The following is a 23,333-nucleotide window of genomic DNA, read 5'->3' on the forward strand; positions in this document are numbered from 1 at the left end:
ACACACTCCCCCTGTGTACCTGGAGGCTGTCCCGGCTTTCAAAATTAAAGCTGCCATGGTTGCGTTGTTTCCAATGTTCCAATGGTCGCGATGTTCCCGATCTATGTTTTTTTTAATCTAAAATGATTTTGGATAGGGTTAAATTCATGTTCTTCACCTAATTCACTCATAAAAAACCCAGACAATTTCGGAGCGGTTTTTGGTGAAAAAAATTGTCAGTTAAGTGGTTAAATAGCTTTGATATCTGATTTTGTCCTAAGCATGCTTAAACAGACGTTTCCACAATGCATGTTGCAAGGACAGAATATATTTGAGAACTAGGCTGCAAAATGAGCTAGTGTGTACTGCAGCAAAGGGGCTAAAAGCCACCCAAAGACTTGCTTTATTTTCCTAAAAGATCTCAGTAACTATGGGGTCATTCAGACCTGATCGCACGCTAGTTTTTTTTGGTGCGTTGCGATCAGGTCAGAACTGCGCATGCGTATGCACCGCAATGCGCAGGCGCCTCACACGGGTACAAAGCGGATCGTTGCTGTGCGATATTTTAACGAAGAATCCATTCGCACAGCCGATCGCAAGGAGATTGACAGGAAGAAGGCGTTTATGGGTGTCAACTTACTCTTTTCTGGAAGTGTTTGGAGAAATGCAGGCGTGTCCATGCGTTTGCTGGGAGGGTGTCTGACGTCAATTCCAGCCCCGGGCAGGCTGTAGTGCTCGCAGTGGCTGAGTAAGTTCTGGGCTACTCAGAAACTGCACAAAACTTTTTTGTACTGCACATGCGTTCGCACACTTGCAAAGCAAAAATACACTCCCCTATAGGCGGCGACTATCTGATCGCAGCGCTGCAAAAAATAGCTAGCGTGCGATCAGGTTGGAATGACCCCCTATGTGTGTAGGCTACCAGTGCACAACATATGTTTTAAATGTGGATTATTATTTAAAGGCAGAACTTAAAAGGAATAGACCGGTATTCCTGTAGTAAAAAAACAAAAACCATTTGACGTAGGTATGCTCTGTAATATGGGGTGGGAGGCGAGGGCAACAAGCCCCTTGCGGGCTTGGTGACAACCAGCGGTCACCACGGGTTCTATTCCCACGAGTGGGAATAGTCCCTGTTGGTCGGCATGCCGACCGTCTGGATTTTGAGGGTGTGGGATGTAGGGGGCGGTAATGTGACCGCCGGTCACATACTGTAACTATATCCCGAAGTGATACATAAAGATAAAATACAATACAAGTGATACAATAAAGATGATTATGAGATCCCATTATTAATTTCAGACCTAAAACAATTTCCTGCTAAAGCAGTTTTAAAGGGCATAATTATTTGTTTTTGCGGCATCCCCCAATACAGTATATTCCCTGTTGTCGTATTTTGCAGCAATAAGGAAGCTTTATTCGCAGGGGTGTATCATTCATGAGTCGCCAGGAAAGGGGCACATGTGATCACTTTAATTCCTGCTTCTACCCTTCACGTCAGTACTGCGCAAGCGCTGACATTCGTTGGTACATGTGCAAGCGGACATCCCTAGAGAGAGATCCTATGGACCCTTTTCTTGAAGAAATACGCGGTAAGTAGCTCAAAGTCTACAGCAGCTAATGCCATCTCTGAAGATGTTTCGCATTCTGGAACTTGGTAAATTCAGCATTGAAACAGCCCCCATAGAAACCTATGGGGCCTGCTTTTGCAAACAAAAGTGGGGGATCACAGCAGATATTATTATTATTATTATTATCCTTTATTTATATGGCGCCACAAGGGATCCACAGCGCCCATTACAATACACAGTACACAATCAAATGAACAAACAAACAAGAAGACAGCACTTACAGTTTCAGACAATATAGGACAGGTATGGAAAACCAGGGGTTATGTGCCATCAGAAGGAGCTAGGTACACACTATACAATTATCTGGCAGATTATCTGCCATAGTTAGCTGTTTGGAATGAAAAATCTGGTAATGGATGAGAGCAAATGACAATCGACCATTTGCTCCCAAACACTGCAAAATGAACAAAAACAGTTGTTCATTCAAGTTGGTTAAAAGTGTGTTTAACCAATTTGTATGAACGTCAGGTTTTTTTTGTTATTTTTACAGTGTTTGGGAGCAAATGGTCGATTGTCATTTGCTCTCATCCATTACCAGATTTTTATTCCAACCAGCTAGATCTGGCAGATTATCTGCCAGCTAATTGTATAGTGTATACCTAGCTTCAGATAGGTTAAGTAAGAAAAGGAAAGGCACATAAGAAAAGAAGTCCCTCCTCTTGCGAGATATCTCCGTCATCTGCTACTGTAGCCCCGTAGATACGTTCAGGGGAGGGATACTTAATATTTGCTGTATAGTTTTATTTAAAAAGAAAATAAAAAAATAAACACAGTGGTCTGGAGTTTTTCTGTAATGCCAACTCAGTAGTGGCAATATCAGCTACTTTCAGTTAAGTTAAGCAGGCTCAAAGTAAGGGCACAAAATTCTTAGGGGTAGATGTACTAAGCAGTGATAAAAGTGGAGAAGTAAGCCAGTGGAGAAGTTGCCCATGGCAACCAATCAGCACTGACGTAACATTTATAATTTGTATAGTATAAAGTATACAGAGCAGCTGATTGGTTGCCATAGGCAACTTCTTCACCTGCTCACTTCTCCACTATTAACACTGCTTAGTACATGTCCCCCTTAGTCCAGTGTAAGTAGTATAATACAAGTATTTCTGATATTACAAACTATTGTACTAGTGTCATCTATGAATGATACTGTAGTTGAGAAAAGTTCAGTGCAACGGAGTTCCGCTTTTGTAGCTCACACACATCGGGGTTGCAGCCTGCAACTTGTGATGGGTGTGCAAAGTTATCTGAGCTAACAAGTCCTTGTATTGCAATTGTATTGTCCTGTGGGGCATGACCAAAAAGTCAAAAGTACAATAGGTACCACCTCACAGATGCATATTGGTCCTTAATGAGCCCCACTCTCTGAGTACAGCAACTTCTGCAGCTGACTCTTCCCAGTTTTCTGCCTCTGACACATTAAGCACTTCCCAATCAGCCCCCCTCCTCCTCATCTGCAGCCACCTGTTTCTCTTCTCAATTTATAGCATGATCTCAGTCCCTGTGGCTGCAATAAATAGGTTAGCAGGGCACAGGTCCTATCTTTTAAATTGAAACCGAAGTCAGACACCTTCCCTGTAAATATAACCCTCTCTTCTCTAACATTGTTTTGCAATCTATTTTTGTCTTCTCTCTAAACACCTATTCTGTTGTACTCCCTCCTCCTTTAATCCAACTCGCTCCCTCTCTTTTCTCCTCCTCTCTCCTTTTCTCTCTCCCTTTTTTTTTTTTTGCCATTCTCTATTCATCTCTTGCTTCTCCCCGCACCCCGCACATCTTTCCCACTTTATTTTGTCCACTACTATTCTCTCCATCATTCATTTTCCTTTTATTTCTTTCCCTTATTCTCCACTTAGTGCAAGAGTGAGACCCCCCATCCATAGAGTCTTTTCCTTCCCGTTTCCCTGGTAACCACCCGGAGTGCAGTCTCTGGCTGGCAGGCAGTATCCCTGCACTCTCAGCACACTTCTGACTGTCTGAGAGAGTGCAGCATGGAGCCTCAGGCAGTGTCCAAGGAGGGGGAAGCACTTGCTTGTGACCCTCCAAGCCCATGCGAGGAAGACCCCATCGAAGGGTGAGAGAGACAGGGTTGGGATTAGAACATACTAATGCTGCCAGCTAAATATAGAAAGCGTACACACTGCTGACAGCCACAAGAGTGTGTGACAGCATGAGTAGGTGTGTGCGTGTGTGTGTGTGTTTTCTGCATGTCCTTCTGTCATTATCATTGCTGTCCATTATTCTGTATTCACCTATACTGCCGTGCTTCTCTCCTCTGTCTCTGCGTTCCTGCATTCAATTCATATGTGTCTCAATTCAGTGTTTCTATATGTTCTTGTGTGTGTTTGTCAGAGGATTTCTGTATGTTACTTTGAAATTGCGTGATCACTTTAAGACATATTAATGTCCATTGTATGAAGGAATGTGGGTAGTTTAACTATAGGACAAACGTGTGTGTCGTTTCTATATAACCAAATCGCAGATTATTATATATAGGTCCTGGTGGGTGTAATTTTAATGTGACTATACACATTTATGCATTGCGTGCTGCAAGTATATGTAATACACCTACATGTGCTGTGACACATAATATTCCATAGCTATAAATGGCATGATACGCAAATTAGCCCATATTTCCTAAACTGTCTTTTTTTCACAGAAGACTTTTGAGCAACCCCAAATCCCGTTTTTATTAAACACATCCTCTGACCAACCATGGTCCATCTTGTAGGGGCATGCACTTTATTGCAGCTTGGCAGCGGATTATGTTGCCTATATGAAACCGCACATAAAAAGTATGGTATGTTTGTGTAGGTGTTTGCCTGTAACCTTGCAATCCTCAGCTACTAGCTTAGCAAATGTTACACCTTATGCCTGGTCTGCCTGTAGGCTTCCCTGAGTGTAAACAAAACCTATCTGCTGCAAACATGCATGTGAGACTGAGATATTATTTTGTGCGCACAAATATAGATCAGTTCCTGCCGGCTGCTAATATTGTAATCCAGAATTTCAGGCAGATTGGCATTTTCTGTAGTACACCACGGAACGTTAAATGAAGAGGCTCCTAAATCTTCATTGCAGTTGTCTTGTGTTTTTATTGAAGGAGTGATGTGATCGCAGCTACACGGGGTAAATGACCACGTGCAGTGCAGGATCTGCAGTTTTCTGCTTTTGGCTTCATTGTACACTTTACTCACCATTATTTTATAATTATAGAGAAGATGTTCATATCTGTTCTTGTATGGAAATTTAATATGATGGAATCATATTCTGGGGAAAGTAACAAGCTATCAGCTTCCATGTAGCATTCATAACATTATTTTCTGCACAGTTGAAAGAAGCCTGGTTAGGAGTGTACTCCAGGGGTGCTCAATGTGCATTCTCTAATAGCAAAACTGTGGCAGGGTATGCTGGGATGTATAGTTGCACAACAGCTGAAGGGCCGCATGTTGAGCACCCCACATTTCTTAAAGTGTACCTACCGTACACGGTAAAGGCAGAAAATTCATGTGGTAAGAATTAGAGGCGCCGTTGATGTCTCAGTGATGTCACTAATTTGTAGCTGTCTGACCTGCTGAATATGCCCTCCAAGACTGCCTTCACTGTTGTAGCTGTCTGACCTGCTGAATATGCCCTCCAAGACTGCCTTCACTGTTGTAGCTGTCTGACCTGCTGAATATGCCCTCCAAGACTGCCTTCACTGTTGGGAGCTGATGGTACATTTTGATAAACTGAGTTCATGCAACAGGTCAACACACGTTTTGCCATTATCTTGAATCAGAATGTATTCGTTTTGGCTGTACTATGTATATACTAAGAGTGTTTAGGTTACATCTATAAAATACCTTGATATGGATCCATATCCTTTCTTAAAATATGTGAAACCACTTCAGTAGAGGAACTGGCGGGCCCAGGTGTAAAAATATAATTTGGGTCCCCCACCAACACCACGCAAAGAAAAATTGTGGACACACAGGACATTACAAATCGAATGTCTACTGGGCCTACACACAGTGCGATGTAACATTACAATTTTGACTATATAATCAAAATTGTAAGGAAAGTTAGTGGAAATTGCACCGTGTACACAGCTTGCTATACCGATGCGCACTCCCATGGGGTCGGTATCACAAGAAAAGATAGACTGTGCAGGCAAGTCATTACATTTATTACACTGCATGTGTCACATAGAGTATAATAAATGTAACACAAATTAAATCTGTAATTTCCTGAGATGACAATGAGCACAGGCTTGCTGCCCCCTCACAGCTTTATACCACTTCACAGTACACAATGATCCCCTCATAGCTCACTGCCCCCTCACTGGTCATGTCACCCTCATAGTTCACACTGTTCCCCTCACACAGCACACTGCCCCCTCAGTAATCATGTCACCCTCATAGTGCACACTGTTCCCCTCACAGCACACTGCCCCCTCACTGGTCATGTCACCTTCATAGTGCAGACTGTTCCCCTCACAGCACACTGCCCCCTCACTGGTCATGTCACCTTCATAGTGCACACTGTTCCCCTCACACAGCACACTGCCCCCTCACTGGTCAGGTCACCTTCATAGTGCACACTGTTCCCCACATAACTCACTGTCCCCTCACTGGTCATGTCACCTTCATAGTGCACACTGTTCCCCTCACAGCACACTGCCCCCTCACTGGTCATGAAACCTTCATAGTGCACACTGTTCCCCTCACACAGCACACTGCCCCCTCACTGGTCATGTCACCCTCATAGTTCACACTGTTCCCCTCACACAGCACACTGCCCCCTCAGTAATCATGTCACCCTCATAGTGCACACTGTTCCCCTCACAGCACACTGCCCCCTCACTGGTCATATCACCTTCATAGTGCACACTGTTCCCCTCACAGCACACTGCCCCCTCACTGGTCATGTCACCTTCATAGTGCACACTGTTCCCCTCACACAGCACACTGCCCCCTCACTGGTCATGTCACCTTCATAGTGCACACTGTTCCCCACATAACTCACTGTCCCCTCACTGGTCATGTCACCTTCATAGTGCACACTGTTCCCCTCACAGCACACTGCCCCCTCACTGGTCATGAAACCTTCATAGTGCACACTGTTCCCCACATAGCTCACTGTCCCCTCACTGGTCATGTCATCCTCATAGTGCACACTGTTCCCCTGTTCCTCTCACAGCACACTGCCCCCTCACTGGTCATGTCATCTTCATAGTTGTGGCCGGAGAGACTAACCAGCCACACGTGTAATGGCAGCCGCAGCACTGAAGGGGTTAACCCCTTGTGCCCGGCGCCATTAGGAGGACAATGGGCGCTTGGCGCCACTTTTAAACTGTGCACTGGCGCTAGTCGCCATCTTTAAATGTATTGTGGGTGCTAGGCACCGGGTATTTAAAATACAGTATATACTCTAGTATAAGCCGACTTTTTCAGCACTTTTTTTTGTGCGGCTCTCCTGTGTCCCTCCTGCGTCTCCGGCGGTAGCGGCGTGTGTGTGTTAAAGGAAGTGCATGAACTTCCCTCCTTCAGAAGACAGCCGCTGCCGCCGGAGACGCAGGAGGGACACAGGAGAGACGCGCGCTGTGCCCTCCGTATCCCTCCTTCAGAAGACAGAGCGGGAGCAATGGAGGGTAAGTAACTCGCACTGTGGGGCATATCTGGCAGCATGAGGGCATATCTGGCACATCTGGCACTGTGGGGGCATATCTGGCAGCATGAGGGCATATCTGGCACTGTGGGGCATATCTGGCACATCTGGCATTGTGGGGCATATCTGGAAGCATGAGGGCATATCTGGTACTGTGGGGCATATCTGGTAGCATGAGAGCATATCTGGCACATCTGGCACTGTGGGGGCATATCTGGCAGTATGAGGGCATATCTGGCACTATGAGGGCTGTGTACGGCTAGAGCTGCATTTCCCACCCTAGGCTTATACTCGAGTCAATAAGTTTTCCCAGGTTTTTGTGGTAAAATTAGGTGCCTCGGCTTATATTCGGGTCGACGTATACTCGAGTACATACGGTATGTTTAATAATGTCATATGTTATATCGCTGCGCAGTTGAAGAATGATGAACTGATGGACAGGGCACTTATGAGGAAAGTACGAGGTATTTTGTTTCTAAAAAGGCCTTGAAAATAGTTCTAGCTCCAGACTTGCTATGTACAAGTAAGTGTCAATTAGCCGGCCTCTTGGTGGCCAAACATCTTTGAAATGCAAACGAAGGTGGAAGGAAGACTGTTTGTTGTGTTGCAGCCTTTCCTGTTGTAATCCCAAACACTGGGTTTGCATGGAGATGTGAATGAGACAGAAACATTTGTATTTTGAAGCTATGTGTTAAATGTCTCAATGGCGAAGTGTAAACTCCCAGGTGGTAGGAACTGGAGTTTAAATTATACAAAACGTTGTGTGTGCCAGGAAGGAGGAACTTGCTTAATTAACTTATATCCTTTTAAAATGTAATTTATTTATATTTTGTAAGATATCCTGATAGGATGGAAAGGACTGTGGTTTGTGATTTTACTGTATAAAAAGAGGAGGCCTGTGAGCCTCCAGTGTGTATTATACTAACTACTTTCTGCTGTGAACATCTTGCTGTATTGCTCAGCCTTTTTGAAGGCTGTATTTGGGCAAATAAAGATTTTCTGCCTAAAGACGATGCTTAATCTTGTGACCTGCAGGCCTATGCAAAACATAGCCCCGTTCTCCGGCTGTTCGGGAGCACCCCAACGTCTCCAAGTTCCGCCTTCCGCCAGCTACCGGTAGGGGACTAGTAGGGATTCGTCCATACCACACAGGTGTGGTAAGGCAGCGTGTCGGCACATACAGAGCAGAACCGTGGTTCCAAACGCCACGGCAGGTTAGGATTTTGGTGGTGGCAGCATAAACCCACCCACAGCGCAGTGGGTGGAGTCAGTAACAGGCGGTTACTGACGGTAAGCGGGAATCCCCTATGTGGACAGGTCCCGTGTGACCTGAACATCCAATCTGTGTACTGGGGACGGGACGCGAAAGCGGTGACTGCTTTTCGTACGAGACCGTCCGGTCACAGAAATTGGTGGCATAGCGGTGGGATAATCCCAGGCGGCTTTTCGGTCACCCGATTGGAGAAGCTGAGTTACTCAGGAGAGGAGTAACTGCAGCGCAGGAGAACGCACAAGATGGCGGACTTCAGCGGAATGTCCAAGGATGATTTGGAGATCGTGTGTCGACAGAAGGGTGTGGAGATCCCTTCCAACACGTCCAAGAGCGTCATGAGGGCGGCGCTCATGAGCTTGGAGGAGTCCCGCTGGGCGGAGGTGGAAAGCACTGACTGCATCAGCATCGCAGAGGATGGCCCACCAGTGGACCTTCGTATGGAACTGGTGAGACCCACAAGCACCGCCCCTTCTGGCAGCAGCCATGTTTCCCAGCAATCCCTAGCAGGGCCAGGATCCCTACGTTCCAGGGGGGGCAGCACGGATAGCCTAGCGGATCGGCTAGCGGAATTGGGGGAAAGGGCAAGGGAGCAAGAGCGCTTGATAATCATCCAGATGTGGCGTGATGAGTGGGCACCACAGGCCGTGATACCCCGGGAGCCGTTGTCCACTGCTGCACACAGATGGGGACGCATTCAGTTTGCCAGGTTTGCAGACATTGATGGGGACATTGATGGACATTTGCAAGTTTTTGAAAGGACTTGTAAACTACATGATTTACCGAAGTCGGAGTGGGTGAGACACCTTGTGCCCACTCTGCATGGAGAGGCCTTGGAGGCCTATCGAGGAGTGGCCACGGAGGACTGTGGGGATTACGACGAAGTCGCGAAGACCCTCCTCCAGCGATTCTTCATCACTCCAGAGTCTTACAGGAAGAATTTCAGAGACTTGCCCAAGAATCCTAGCAGCACCCATGGGCAGTTCGCACACCGGGCAGTACGTGGTGAAGTGGGTGAAGGATTCTGAAGCCACTACATGGGACGCACTGATTGACCTGATCTGCAGGGAGCAGTTCTATCGCAGGTGCTCCCCAGAAGTGTAGGAGTGGGTGCTAGACCGGGAGCCACCCAGCTTAAAGATGGCTGCCCAGTTAGCCGACAAGTATGTGGCAATTCGGCCACACGGGCAGAAGCGCCCAACCAGCAGCCAGCCCCAAAAGACTGTACAACGAGGGGGACGCCCCTCTTCAGCTCATTACCCCCAAAGACAATCGGCTTCCAATCCGGGTGCTCTTGGCCAGCAACCGCACCGCAGCGTCCCTGCAACTGATCAGAGATCATCGGTGCCACGACTGGAGAAGAAGTGCTATGGCTGTGGGAAAATCGGACATCTAAGGATGAACTGTCCTGCATCCCAAGCACCCCAGACTCGTGCCCCAAATCCGAGTGCTGGAGCCCAGCTCGCTTGTTTGACGAGTGGAGATGAGTCTACAGAGACTGTACCCCTCCAGTCAGTCCGATGGAGTGTGGCGAGAGACAGGTGCGCTCTGCAGAGAGAGTCACCTGCATGGCCAAACAGCCCCTACACAATATGTGGAGTCACCTGCAGCCGGTCCATGTGGGACCCCTGCAGGGGGAAGGCCTAAGAGACTCTGGGGCCTCAATCACTGTGGTGAGCCCCCACCTTATAGATCCTGCTGCAGTATTGCAGGGTCGCACTGCCAAGATCACCCTGGCAGATGGAACGGAGAAAGAGGTTACCATGGCAAGAGTCTACCTGGACTGGGGAGCTGGACCAAAGTTGCAAGAAGTTGCCGTCATGGATGGTCTCCCAACTGATGTGGTCCTAGGAAATGACCTGGGTGGTGGGATCGTCACCACGTTTGCTGGCGCCATTCCCCGGAGTCAAGTTCCACAACCACTGTTGACATCAGCTACTCCAGCACAGCCCAGCCCAGAGGAAAAGACTACAGCTGCTAGACAACTGCCAGCACAGCCAACCACAGCATCAACCAGCCCAGAGGAAAAGATTACAGCGGCTAGATCGGCACATCGACCCAGCATGCCTTTTGCCTCTGGTATGCCTACGTCCCCTAGCAACGCAGAGGATGTTGGTCCCAGCTCGTTTGATCCTGTGGGGGTGCCCAATGATGCTCCTGACCCACGTGGTTTGCCAACTCCAGCGGTGAGTATGAGAAACCACACTGACTTTTCCATGACTGACCCCTACCAGACTGACCCTAGTAGTCCCCACCTAGATCCCCCTGTAGAGTGTCCCAATTTAGGAGAGACTGAGGGCCGCAGGCAGGAGTTTAGGGAGGCTCAACTCTCTGACCCATCCCTGAAAGGCATGAGGCGCCACTCTGGCAGCGGCCTTGACAGGGTTGGGGCAGGAAGTTTGACCTGGCGGGAAGGGTTAAGGCACAGGCTAGACAAGAAAGTGGGAGGGGATAGACTAGATAGGGAACGTGTCCAACTGGTCCCCCCAGGGAACTTTCCTGCGCAACCGGTGTCGGTTGCCAGTGAAACACCTTTGGACAGTAACCCGGGGACAGACCGTACTGTGAAGTGCCTGTCACAGAGCTTACCCTGGTCTGGAATGTCGGATGACGCCCAGACCAACTGTAAGGCTGGTGCCATGCGTTGGCAGCTGGGGCACTCCAGCGGTTGTGTTGTGTCTGGGCCTCTGCCCATAGGATAACCTTTACAGCAAGTTGCTGTGGACATAGCAGGTCCCCTGCCTGTGCGCAGTAGATCGGGGAAGACACGCAGCCTCCCTGTAGTGGATGCCACACAGGATCCAGAGGCTGGTGGTCTGACCGCCATCACTGTGGCACAGGTAGCGGACGAGGAGGAAAGAGCAGGCCTAGGTGACAGGGTAGGTTTCCTGAGTCATAGGTTGACAGAGGAGGATTGGAAGGCAGGTCTGACAGTTAGGGCAGACAGTTGCCAGATAGAAATGACGGAGGTGCAGTGCCTGGGGCACTGTGTGGTAAGAGACAGGGGTAGGCCCAAATCGGAGGCGACCAGAGGCTGTCCCCCAAATCACCCAGACTGGTACTGACCTTAGAACCTGTAAGGCCCTACGGACATGTTGTCACTGACTTTAGTTCTGTAGTGAACCCCCTTACAGAGATGACTAGGAAGGGCATTCCCAAGTCAGTGGACTTTGCACCCGCTTGTGAGTTGGCAGTCCAGGCATTGGAGGAGGCTCTGGTACCCGCTCCAGTGCTGATGGCGCACATTCTTGACCAGGACTGTGTTTTACGAACTACTGCGCCACTGCACGGACTGGGAGCAGTACTGAGCCAGGAGGAGCCATATGGGCAGGAGCACCCTGTGGCCTGTTTGAGCACAATACTGCTATTGTGGGAGGTGGGGTATGCCACAATTGGGACACCTTGGGTGGCATGTGTGTGTAACTGGCCCCCCACCGTGGTGACTTACCACCCACCTGTTAGGTGGCTGCAACCTACCTTGGGGAAATTGGACAGACTTTTGTGGTGGAGCCTTGAACTTGGACTTCAGGTGGACTATTTGAACATTGTCCACCCACAAAGAGAGGCCCACTGCACTATGGATGAACTGTCTAGGCCGGAGCCTACACCCCCCAGGTTGCGTCTCCTTCAACCCAACAGACTGCGGGACCAGGAGCCATATCGTTGGGACATGACTCGCTGGTTTTCCCACTTGAATTGGGGGGCAGGAGTGTGGCTGGAGAGACTAACCAGCCACACGTGTAATGGCGGCCGCGGCACTGAAGGTGTTAACCCCTAGTGCCCGGCGCAATTAGGAGGACAATGGGCGCTTGGCGCGACTTTTAAACTGTGCACTGGCGCTAGTCGCCATCTTTAAATGTATTGTGGGTGCTAGGCACCGGGTATTTAAAATATGTTTAATAATGTGTCATATGTTATATTGCTGCGCAGTGTGCAGTTGAAGAATGATGAACTGATGGACAGGGCACTTATGAGGAAAGTACAAGGTATTTTGTTTCTAAAAAGGCCTTGAAAATAGTTTGTGAGACACTTTTTGCATAGGAAGTCTTATGGTAATTGTCCTAGCTCCAGACTTGCTATGTACAAGTAAGTGTCAATTAGCTGGCCTCTTGGTGGCCAAACATCTTTGAAATGCAAACGAAGGTGGAAGGAAGACTGTTTGTTGTGTTGCAGCCTTTCCTGTTGTAATCCCAAACACTGGGTTTGCATGGAGATGTGAATGAGACAGAAACATTTGTATTTTGAAGCTATGTGTTAAATGTCTCAATGGCGAAGTGTAAACTCCCAGGTGGTAGGAATTGGAGTTTAAATTATACAAAACTTTGTGTGTGCCAGGAAGGAGGAACTTGCTTAATTAACTTATATCCTTTTAAAATGTAATTTATTTATATTTTGTAAGATATCCTGATTGGATGGAAAGGACTGTGGTTTGTGATTTTACTGTATAAAAAGAGGAGGCCTGTGAGCCTCCAGTGTGTATTATACCAACTACTTTCTGCTGTGAACATCTTGCTGTATTGCTCAGCCTTTTTGAAGGCTGTATTTGGGCAAATAAAGATTTTCTGCCTAAAGACGACGCTTCATCTTGTGACCTGCAGGCCTATGCAAAACATAGCCCCGTTCTCTGGCTGTCCCGGGAGCACCCCAACGTCTTCAAGTTCCACCTTCCGCCAGCTACCGGTAGAGGACTAGTGGGGATTCGTCTATACCACACAGGTGTGGTAAGGCAGCGTGTCGGCACATACAGAGCAGAACCGTGGTTCCAAACGCCACGAAGGTTAGGATTTTGGTGATGGCAGCATAAACCCGCCCACAGCGCAGTGGGTGGAGTCGGTAACAGGCGGTTACTGACGGTAAGCGGGAATCCCCTATGTGGCCAGGTCCCGTGTGACCTGAACATCCAGCTGGCTCCTTTTCATACTGACTGTGCTGTGCAGGGAGGCAGGACCTGCAGCAATGGTAGTTCCAGACCAGTTTTGGGAAGGGCAGGGCCCTCCTTCTCTTATCCTCCTGCCGTCCTCTCCTCCATCTGGTCGATGTCTCCCTTCTTTGTTAAGGCCGGTGGCGGTGTACTGTAATAAGTCAGTCTGACCCATTACAGCACTGCTGACAGTGCTGCTGGCTACAGACGGCAGGCCCCTTCATCGCTGTGGGCCCGGTGCAATGCACCGGCTGCACCGCCAGTAGTTCCACCTCTGAACCACTCCCTTACAGTGGAACAAGATGGTTTACCCTGTTAGCACTGAAAATACCAGTCTGATTTGCAAAATTACATTTGGTAAGGTTTTACACACGAGGCCACACCACCAGCAATTTGGGGCGATTGGCCCAACGTTACCATATATATAACCCCAATTTAGTTTGATGCCAACCACATTAATTATGCACTCCCCATAATTTGCTGAACTAAACCTTATAAACATGCTCTGTCAGCAATCAAATCATGGGTTGCCCAAGTCTTCTGAGTGTAATTGCATCATAGAGGGACAGTATAGATTTGAAGGGCTCAATAGCAATAATGTGAAAGTTCCTAGGGCTGGACACCTGCTAACTGCACACACTGCACTATATGGCAGAGGGTAGTTGTGCCTGAAGCAGCACAAGACAAAGATACACAGGACACTATAGCTGCCAGGCAGGCACATAGCAGCTGCTTCCCCATCATAATGCCCACGTTTACTGCAACAATGTCAAGGTGCACACAACCCAAGGATCACATTCTGAAGCCGGAGAGGGGGTATTTCAAGGATTTCAAAGGACAACATCACTGTATATAAAAAAAATGTGTATGTTTTCTGTGGATCGGATTGTATAGTAAAGCAAGGATTCATTAATAGAGCTAAGGCTTAGTGGTATTGGGGTGACCCACATGTTGGCATGTTGTTACTTTGGCACTTGTGGTACCCATAGAGAAAAGTGCAGTGAGCTGACTGTTGTAGAAGCAGCACTGCACACTACAGTGTTAATCTGAGGATGTGTAATAAACATTGGACTCTTCTAAATAGCAAACGAAAGCAAGGATCAAGAATGTCTGAAATCATGCATAAAAGAGCAGCGTGTGCATGCCAAACTGCTGTTACCTGCTGCCAAGTGAAGTGCCTGGGACTTGCTAAATTGCCAATGGAAGACACAAGAGTCCTTGAGCTCTTCCTCTTCTATCTCAGATTAATGGTGTGCCAGCTCTGATTCAGTAGTGTTAGATTGCTAATGGGAAACACAACAGTATTTCAGCATTTCCTCTTTTATCATGGGTAAATCTAGTCACATTCTCACAGGTCTAATTCATGGAAGCCTATGGTAATTATCATAACTCAATACATTACTAGACGGGACTGTGTAAATAATGCGCACTTAAGGACTGATGCTTATCGAAAGTGAGTTTACACTGTGCATCCACCAAAAAAGAGCGCATACAAGCATACTCTACACATTTCCATAGCATCTATACTTGTGATTGTTTAGGCAAAACTGGGGTGTGATGGCTGCTCATATGTAGGCAGGGCTGCCACCAGAACTTGTGGGACCCGGGACTGACAAAATAGACAGGGCCCCTCCCTCCCAAAAAAAAAAAAAAAAAGATTCTGCCGTACTGCTCTACCCCTATGTGATGTCTACATTGTGACGTTACATATAGATGGTGCGTTGCGGACCTACAGGAATGGTTCACAGAGAGCTGATACGCAGGGAAGGCTTGTTTTAAGAAGTCTTCATTTTGCATCAACCCACTGTTTTTTCACAGACTGGTGCAGCGCTTCAGATATTAGCGGTAGGAGCAAGGAGTGGACCCCCCTTTCTGTAAGGGCCCTGGACACCAGTCCCCACAGTCCCCACCCTGATGTCTGCCCTGTATATAGGCATGGTTCAGTGGGGGCTGATAACGCAAATGGCTCCTGTGCAGACTTGGATATATTTTTTGAACCAGGTATATGACAGGTGCAGATGCACACTGATAATAATGGCTAGTGGTAAACCGGGCGCATATGCTACAGATCCCAAGACGGTTAAGTCTATGAATATGGGTGAATATATACACATTACTTTATAGCAATGTATGCTTGTTTTACTTCAACCTCTGAGTCAGCCCCTTTATCTCTAAAGGGCCCCATACACTACAACGATAATGCCCAATTTCATCCGATTTCGACATATCGGATGAAAAGTGGCAAATCGCATGTGTTTTACATCCGATCTGATGCGCGGTCCCGTGAGCATCGGAATGGAGCCCCTAGGTTGTTAGTGCTGCACTCGTGATTTCTCGTACCCCACAGACATGGCTCGGATCGCATAAGATACATCGTATGCAAAAGGACGCTTACAATATATCCTATGTGATCCTGCCACCTGGGAGGCTGCTGGGCGGGTTAAGGGAAATCTTATGCGTCATGAGGGTCTGACATATCGCTGTAGTGTATGGGGCCCTTAACACACAGCAGATAGCATGGCATTCTATGATATGCAGATCAACAAAAGCTGAAACCCCTGCAGTTGTCTTGAGTCTGCTATAGACTAGGATTACTTAACCTGTGGCACAGTTGGCTTATCTAACCTGTGGTCCACACCCCGCACCCATCAAACTTACTTATCTTGCAGCCACCACTGAAGTGTTGCCGCCATTTTCCTGGAGATAAGCAGCTGCATAAGCACAACTGAGAGCTTACTGGGAAAATGGCGTATTGTAAGACACCTTTGGTACATGTGCTACCAAAGCGACGGCCTAGGACAATGTCAAGGGCCTATTAAGTTTAACTAAAATGGCATAGTACTGTAAAATGGATTCCACCAAAACAAACAAAATCAAAGGTGGATACCTGGTTATTATTGATATTTTCTCTGACGTCCTAAGTGGATGCTGGGGACTCCGTCAGGACCATGGGGATTAGCGGCTCCGCAGGAGACCGGGCACAAAACTAAAGCTTTAGGATCAGGTGGTGTGTACTGGCTCCTCCCCCTATGACCCTCCTCCAAGCCTCAGTTAGGTTTTTGTGCCCGTCCGAGCAGGGTGCAATCTAGGTGGCTCTCTTAAGGAGCTGCTTAGAAAAAGTTTTTAGGTTTCTTATTTTCAGTGAGTCCTGCTGGCAACAGGCTCACTGCATCGAGGGACTTAGGGGAGAGAAGTTCAACTCACCTGCGTGCAGGATGGATTGGCTTCTTAGGCTACTGGACACCATTAGCTCCAGAGGGAGTCGGAACACAGGTCTCACCCTGGGGTTCGTCCCGGAGCCACGCCGCCGACCCCCCTTGCAGATGCTGAAGATTGAAGGTCCAGAAACCGGCGGCAGAAGGCTTTTCAGTCTTCATGAAGGTAGCGCACAGCACTGCAGCTGTGCGCCATTGTTGTCACACACTTCACACCAACGGTCACGGAGGGTGCAGGGCGTTGCTGGGGGCGCCCTGGGCAACAATGTATAATACCTTATTCTGGCTAAAAATACATCACATATAGCCCCTGGAGGCTATATGGATGTATTTAACCCCTGCCAGGTCTCAGAAAAACGGGAGAAGAAGCCCGCCGAAAAGGGGGCGGGGCCTATTCTTCTCAGCACACAGCGCCATTTTCCCTCACAGAAAGGCTGGTGGGAAGGCTCCCAGGCTCTCCCCTGCACTGCACTACAGAAACAGGGTTAAAACAGAGAGGGGGGGCACTTATTTGGCGATATGTATATATATATTAAAATGCTATAAGGGAAAAACACTTATATAAAGGTTGTCCATGTATAATATAGCGTTTTTGGTGTGTGCTGGCAAACTCTCCCTCTGTCTCCCCAAAGGGCTAGTGGGGTCCTGTCCTCTATCAGAGCATTCCCTGTGTGTGTGCTGTGTGTCGACATGTATGAGGACGATGTTGGTGAGGAGGCGGAGCAATTGCCGGTAATGGTGATGTCACTCTCTAGGGAGTCGACACCGGAATGGATGGCTTATTTAAGGAATTACGTGATAATGTCAACACGCTGCAAGGTCGGTTGACGACATGAGACGGCCGGCAAACCAATTAGTACCTGTCCAGGCGTCTAAAACACCGTCAGGGGCGTTAAAACGTCCTTTTACCTCAGTCGGTCGACACAGACACGGACACTGACTCCAGTGTCGACGGTGAAGAAACAAACGTATTTTCCTTTAGGGCCACACGTTACTTGTTAAGGGCAATGAAGGAGATGTTACATATTTCTGATACTACAAGTACCACAAAAAAGGGTATTATGTGGAGTGTGAAAAAACTACATGTGGTTTTTCCTGAATCAGATAAATTAAATGAAGTGTGTGATGATGCGTGGGTTTCCCCCGATAGAAAATTATTGGCGGTATACCCTTTCCCGCCAGAAGTTATGGCGCGTTGGGAAACACACCTTAGGGTGGATAAGGCGCTCACACGCTTATAAAAACAAGTGGCGTTACCGTCTCCAGATACGGACGCCCTCAAGGAGCCAACTGATAGGAGGTTGGAAAATATCCTAAAAAGTATATACACACATACTGGTGTTATACTGCGACCAGCGATCGCCTCAGCCTGGATGGGCAGCGCTGGGGTGGCTTGGTCGGATTCCCTGACTGGAAATATTGATACCCTTGACAGGGACAGTATTTTATTGACTATAGAGCATTTAAAAGATGCATTTCTATATATGCGAAACTCTGGCATCAAGAGTAAGTGCGATGTCCATATCTGCCAGACGATGTTTATGGACACGACAGTGGTCAGGTGATGCAGATTCCAAACGGCACATGGAAGTATTGCCGTATAAAGGGGAGGAGTTATTTGGGGTCGGTCCATCGGACCTGGTGGCCACGGCAACAGCTAGAAAATCCACCATTTTTACCCCAAGTCACATCTCAGCAGAAAAAGACAGTCTTTTCAGCCTCAGTCCTTTCGTCCCCATAATATCTGCCCAGGGATAGAGGTAAGGGAAGAAGACTGCAGCAGGCAGCCCATTCCCAGGAACAGAAGCCTTACACCGCTTCTGCCAAGTCCTCAGCATGACGCTGGGGCCGTACAAACAGGTGCGGTGGGGGGTCGTCTCAAGAGTTTCAGCACGCAGTGGGCTCACTCGCAAGTGGACCCCTGGATCCTACAAGTAGTATCCCAGGGGTACAGATTGGAAATTCGAGACGTCTCCCCCTCACAGGTTCCTGAAGTTTGCTTTACCAACGTCTACCTCCGACAGGGAGGCAGTATTGGAAACAATTCACAAGCTGTATTCCCAGCAGGTGATAATCAAAGTACCCCTCCTACAACAAGTAAAGGGGTATTATTCCACACTATATTGTGGTACTGAAGCCAGACGGCTCGGTGAGACCTATTCTAAATGGAGTCACTCAGAGCAGTGATAGCGAACCAGGAAGAAGGGGACTATATGGTGTCCCTGGACATCAAGGATGCTTACCTCCATGTCCAAATTTGCCCTTCTCACAAAGGGTACCTCAGGTTCGTGGTACAAAACTGTCACTATCAGTTTCAGACGCTGCCGTTTGGATTGTCCACGGCACCCCGGGTCTTTACCAAGGTAATGGCCGAAATGATGATTCTTCTTCAAAGAAAAGGCGTCTTAATTATCCCTTACTTGGACGATCTCCTGATAAGGGCAAGGTCCAGAGAACAGTTGGAGGTCTGAGTAGCACTATCTCAAGTAGTTCTACGACAGCACGGGTGGATTCTAAATATTCCAAAATCGCAGCTGTCTCCGACGACACGTCTGCTGTCCCTAGGGATGATTCTGGACACAGTCCAGAAAAAGGTGTTTCTCCCGGAGGAGAAAGCCAGGGAGTTATCCGAGCTAGTCAGGAACCTCCAAAAACCAGGAAAAGTGTCAGTGCATCATTGCACAAGGGTCCTGGGAAAAATGGTGGCTTCTTACGAAGCGATTCCATTCGGCAGATTTCACGCAAGAACTTTTCAGTGGGATCTGCTGGACAAATGGTCCGGATCGCATCTTCAGATGCATCAGCGGATAACCCTGTCTCCAAGGACAAGGGTGTCTCTTCTGTGGTGGCTGCAGAGTGCTCATCTACTAAAGTGCCACAGTTATGCATTCAGGACTGGGTCCTGGTGACCACGGATTCCAGCTTGAAAGGCTGGGGAGCAGTCACACAGGGAAAAAATTTCCAGGGAGTGTGATCAAGTCTGGGGACTTCTCTCCGCATAAATATACTGGAGCTAAGAGCAATTTACAATGCTCTAAGCTTAGCAAGACCTCTGCTTCAAGGTCAGCCGGTATTGATCCAGTGGGACAACATCACGGCAGTCGCCCACGTAAACAGACAGGGCGGCACAAGAAGCAGGAGGACAATGGCAGAAACTGCAAGGATTCTTCGCTGGGCGGAAAATCATGTGATAGCACTGTCAGCAGTTTTCATTCCGGGAGTGGACAACTGGGAAGCAGACTTCCTCAGCACGACCTCCACCCGGGAGAGTGGGGACTTCATCGAGAAGTTGTTTTCACATGATTGTGCACCGTTGGGAAAGACCAAAGGTGGAAATGATGGCGTCCCGCCTGAACAAAAAACTGGACAGGTATTGCGCCAGGTCAAGAGACCCTCAGGAAATAGCTGTGGACGTTCTGGTAACACCATGGGTGTACCAGTCGGTGTATGTGTTCCCTCCTCTGCTTCTCATACCAAAGGTACTGAGAATTATAAGACGTAGAGGAGTAAGAACTATACTCGTGGCTCCGGATGGGCCAAGAAGGACTTGGTACCCGGAACTTCATGAGATGCTCACAGAGGACTCAGGGCCTCTGCCGATAAGAAGGGACTTGCTTCAGCAAGTACCATGTCTGTTCCAAGACTTACCGCGGGTGCGTTTGACGGCATGGCGGTTGAACGCCGGATCCTAAGGAGAAAAAAAAGGCATTCCGGAAGAGGTCATTCCTACCCTGGTCAAAGCCAGGAAGGAGGTGACCGCACAACATTATCACCACATGTGGCGAAAATATGTTGCGTGGTGTGAGGCCAGGAAGGCCCCACGAAGAAATTTCAACTCGGTCGATTCCTGCATTTCCTGCAAACAGGAGTGTCTATGGGCCTCAAATTGGGGTCCATTAAGGTTCAAATTTCGGCCCTGTCGATTTTCTTCCAGAAAGAATTGGCTTCAGTTCCTGAAGTCCAGAAATTTGACAAGGGAGTACTGCATATACAACCCCCTTTTGTGCCTCCAGTGGCACTGTGGGATCTCAACGTAGTCCTGGGATTCCTCAAATCACGTTGGTTTAAACCGCTCAAATCTGTGGATTTGAAATATCTCACATGGAAAGTGACCATGATGTTGGCCCTGGCCTCGGCCAGGCGAGTGTCAGAATTGGCGGCTTTGTCTCACAAAAGCCCATATCTGATTGTCCATTCGGACAGGGCAGAGCTGCGGACTCGTCCCCAGTTTTTCCCTAAGGTGGTGTCAGCGTTTCATCTGAACCAGCTTATTGTGGTACCTGCGGCTACTAGAGACTTGGAGGACTCCAAGTTGCTAGATGTTGTCAGGGCCCTGAAAATATAGATTTCCAGGACGGCTGGAGTCAGGAAAACTGACTTGCTGTTATCCTGTATGCACCCAAAAAACTGGGTGCTCTTGCTTCTAAGCAGACGATTGCTAGTTGAATGTGTAGTACAATTCAGCTTGCACATTCTGTGGCAGGACTGCCACAGCCAAAATATATAAATGCCCATTCCACAAGGAAGGTGGGCTCATCTTGGGCGACTGCCCGAGGGGTCTCGGCTTTACAACTTTGCCGAGCTGCTACTTGGTCAGGGGCACACCCTGGCTGAGGAGGACCTGGAGTTCTCTCACTCGGTGCTGCAGAGTCATCCGCACTCTCCCGCCCGTTTGGGAGCTTTGGTATAATCCCCATGGTCCTGACGGAGTCCCCAGCATCCACTTAGGACGTCAGAGAAAATAAGATTTTACTTACCGATAAATCTATTTCTCGTAGTCCGTAGTGGATGCTGGGCGCCCATCCCAAGTGCGGATTGTCTGCAATACTTGTACATAGTTATTGTTACAAAAAAATCGGGTTGTTATTGTTGTGAGCCGTCTGTTCAGAGGCTCCTACGTTTGTCATACTGTTAACTGGGTTTAGATCACAAGTTATACGGTGTGATTGGTGTGGCTGGTATGAGTCTTACCCGGGATTCAATATCCTTCCTTATTGTGTACGCTCGTCCGGGCACAGTATCCTAACTGAGGCTTGGAGGAGGGTCATAGGGGGAGGAGCCAGTACACACCACCTGATCCTAAAGCTTTAGTTTTGTGCCCTGTCTCCTGCGGAGCCGCTAATCCCCATGGTCCTGACGGAGTCCCCAGCATCCACTACGGACTACGAGAAATAGATTTATCGGTAAGTAAAATCTTATTATTAACTTCATTTATTTAAAAGGCGCCACAAAGGGTTGCACACCATACAAAGAGCAAACAGCAAGACAGTACATTAAATTGCAATGCAATAAATAGCAGCACAGAACATTACACAATAATAACATAGGTGGTCATTCCGAGTTGTTCGCTCGGTAATTTTCTTCGCATCGCAGCGATTTACCGCTAACTGCGCATGCGTAATGTTCGCACTGCGACTGCGCCAAGTAAATTTGCTATGCAGTTAGGTATTAGACTCACGGCATTACGAGGTTTTTTCTTCGTTCCGGTGTTCGTAATGTAATTGACAGGAAGTGGGTGTTTCTGGGCGGAAACTGGCCGTTTTATGGGAGTGTGTGAAAAAACGCTACAGTTTCTGGGAAAAACGCAGGAGTGGCTGGAGAAACGGGGGAGTGTCTGAGCGAACGCTGGGTGTGTTTGTGACGTCAAACCAGGAACGACAAGCACTGAACTGATCGCACTGGAAGAGTAAGTCTCGAGCTACTCAGAAACTGCAAAGAAATTTCTATTCGCAATTTTGAGAACCTTTCGTTCGCAATTTTGATAAGCTAAGATTCACTCCCAGTAGGCGACGGCTTAGCGTGTGCAATGCTGCTAAAAGCAGCTTGCGAGCGAACAACTCGGAATGAGGGCCATAGTGCTACAAATGGCAGAACTGAGAGTAGAAAAGTACAAGACTGTAGGTTAGGAGAAGGGCTGGTTGATTATTATATATGAAGCTGTGTGGACCTATTAATTATGCTAATTATCTGGGACCTGGTGGCCCCCGATAAATTATGTTAATTTACCACCGGGTGCTGGAGCAATTCATCATCGCTCTGGTGCGGGGACAGCTGATCCAAAAATCTTTTTACCTCTGTGTTTAGTAGTGGTGAAACTTAGCACAGCAGAGTCTGCCCTCATCAGTGCTACTGTACATAGGTGACCATTGGTTCATGCGCGTGCGACCACCGGCGGAAGGAGCAAGGAAGCAGCAGAGGGATCTGAACGGATCCTTCTTCTCAACCGGTACTCCTTCCCATAAAGAAGGAACAGGATCCGAGAGCAAATTCCATCTGGAGATGCTGAATGTTCCCACAAATTTTGTATTTTTGGAGCTTGATGAATTTAGACAGTGGGTAAGGTAATCTGTGACATCTCCTGCGTTACCTTCTTACTGAATGGCAGTGACACTTCATAGGTGAAGATGTTCATTTCCACGTGCTTTTTGATAAATTAAGTGATGATGAATAGACCCCAACATGCTTTAAACAGTTTTCCAATTTTTCGTTTTTAATATATAACTGTACTGGTGAAACATGGAATGCATGGACTGGACCGCAGCTCGGGTTTTTACATAAAATAATGCTGCTGAATGGTGTATGCTGCCGTAATGTGCTGACAGCTATGCTGGGCATTGTGCTGGTTAGCCATATACAGTATACAGCTAGCATATGTCCAGATATATCAGGCATTG

General features: G+C 47.9%; 1 protein-coding gene across 6 annotated transcripts in view; it reads left to right on the forward strand.

Moving 5' to 3' along the window:
* The window catches only part of NGEF (neuronal guanine nucleotide exchange factor), a 216,452-nt gene that overhangs the window by 86,952 nt on the left and 106,167 nt on the right, over window positions 1–23,333 (forward strand). The window contains exons 1-2 of one of the 6 annotated variants that reach the window (XM_063915730.1): window positions 3,098–3,181; window positions 3,461–3,678. The exons of 3 other annotated variants lie outside the window; for them this stretch is intronic. In XM_063915730.1, coding sequence (XP_063771800.1) covers window positions 3,596–3,678 — 83 coding nt within the window. In that variant the 5' untranslated portion in view covers window positions 3,098–3,181; window positions 3,461–3,595. Of the gene's footprint in view, window positions 1–3,097; window positions 3,182–3,219; window positions 3,679–3,758; window positions 3,783–23,333 lie in introns of those variants that run through there. 2 more of the 6 variants (XM_063915729.1, XM_063915731.1) reach the window with 2 other exon arrangements.

This window comes from Pseudophryne corroboree, chromosome 4 (genome assembly GCF_028390025.1).
Source record: "Pseudophryne corroboree isolate aPseCor3 chromosome 4, aPseCor3.hap2, whole genome shotgun sequence".
In the NCBI taxonomy this organism is placed as follows: Eukaryota; Metazoa; Chordata; class Amphibia; order Anura; family Myobatrachidae; genus Pseudophryne; species Pseudophryne corroboree.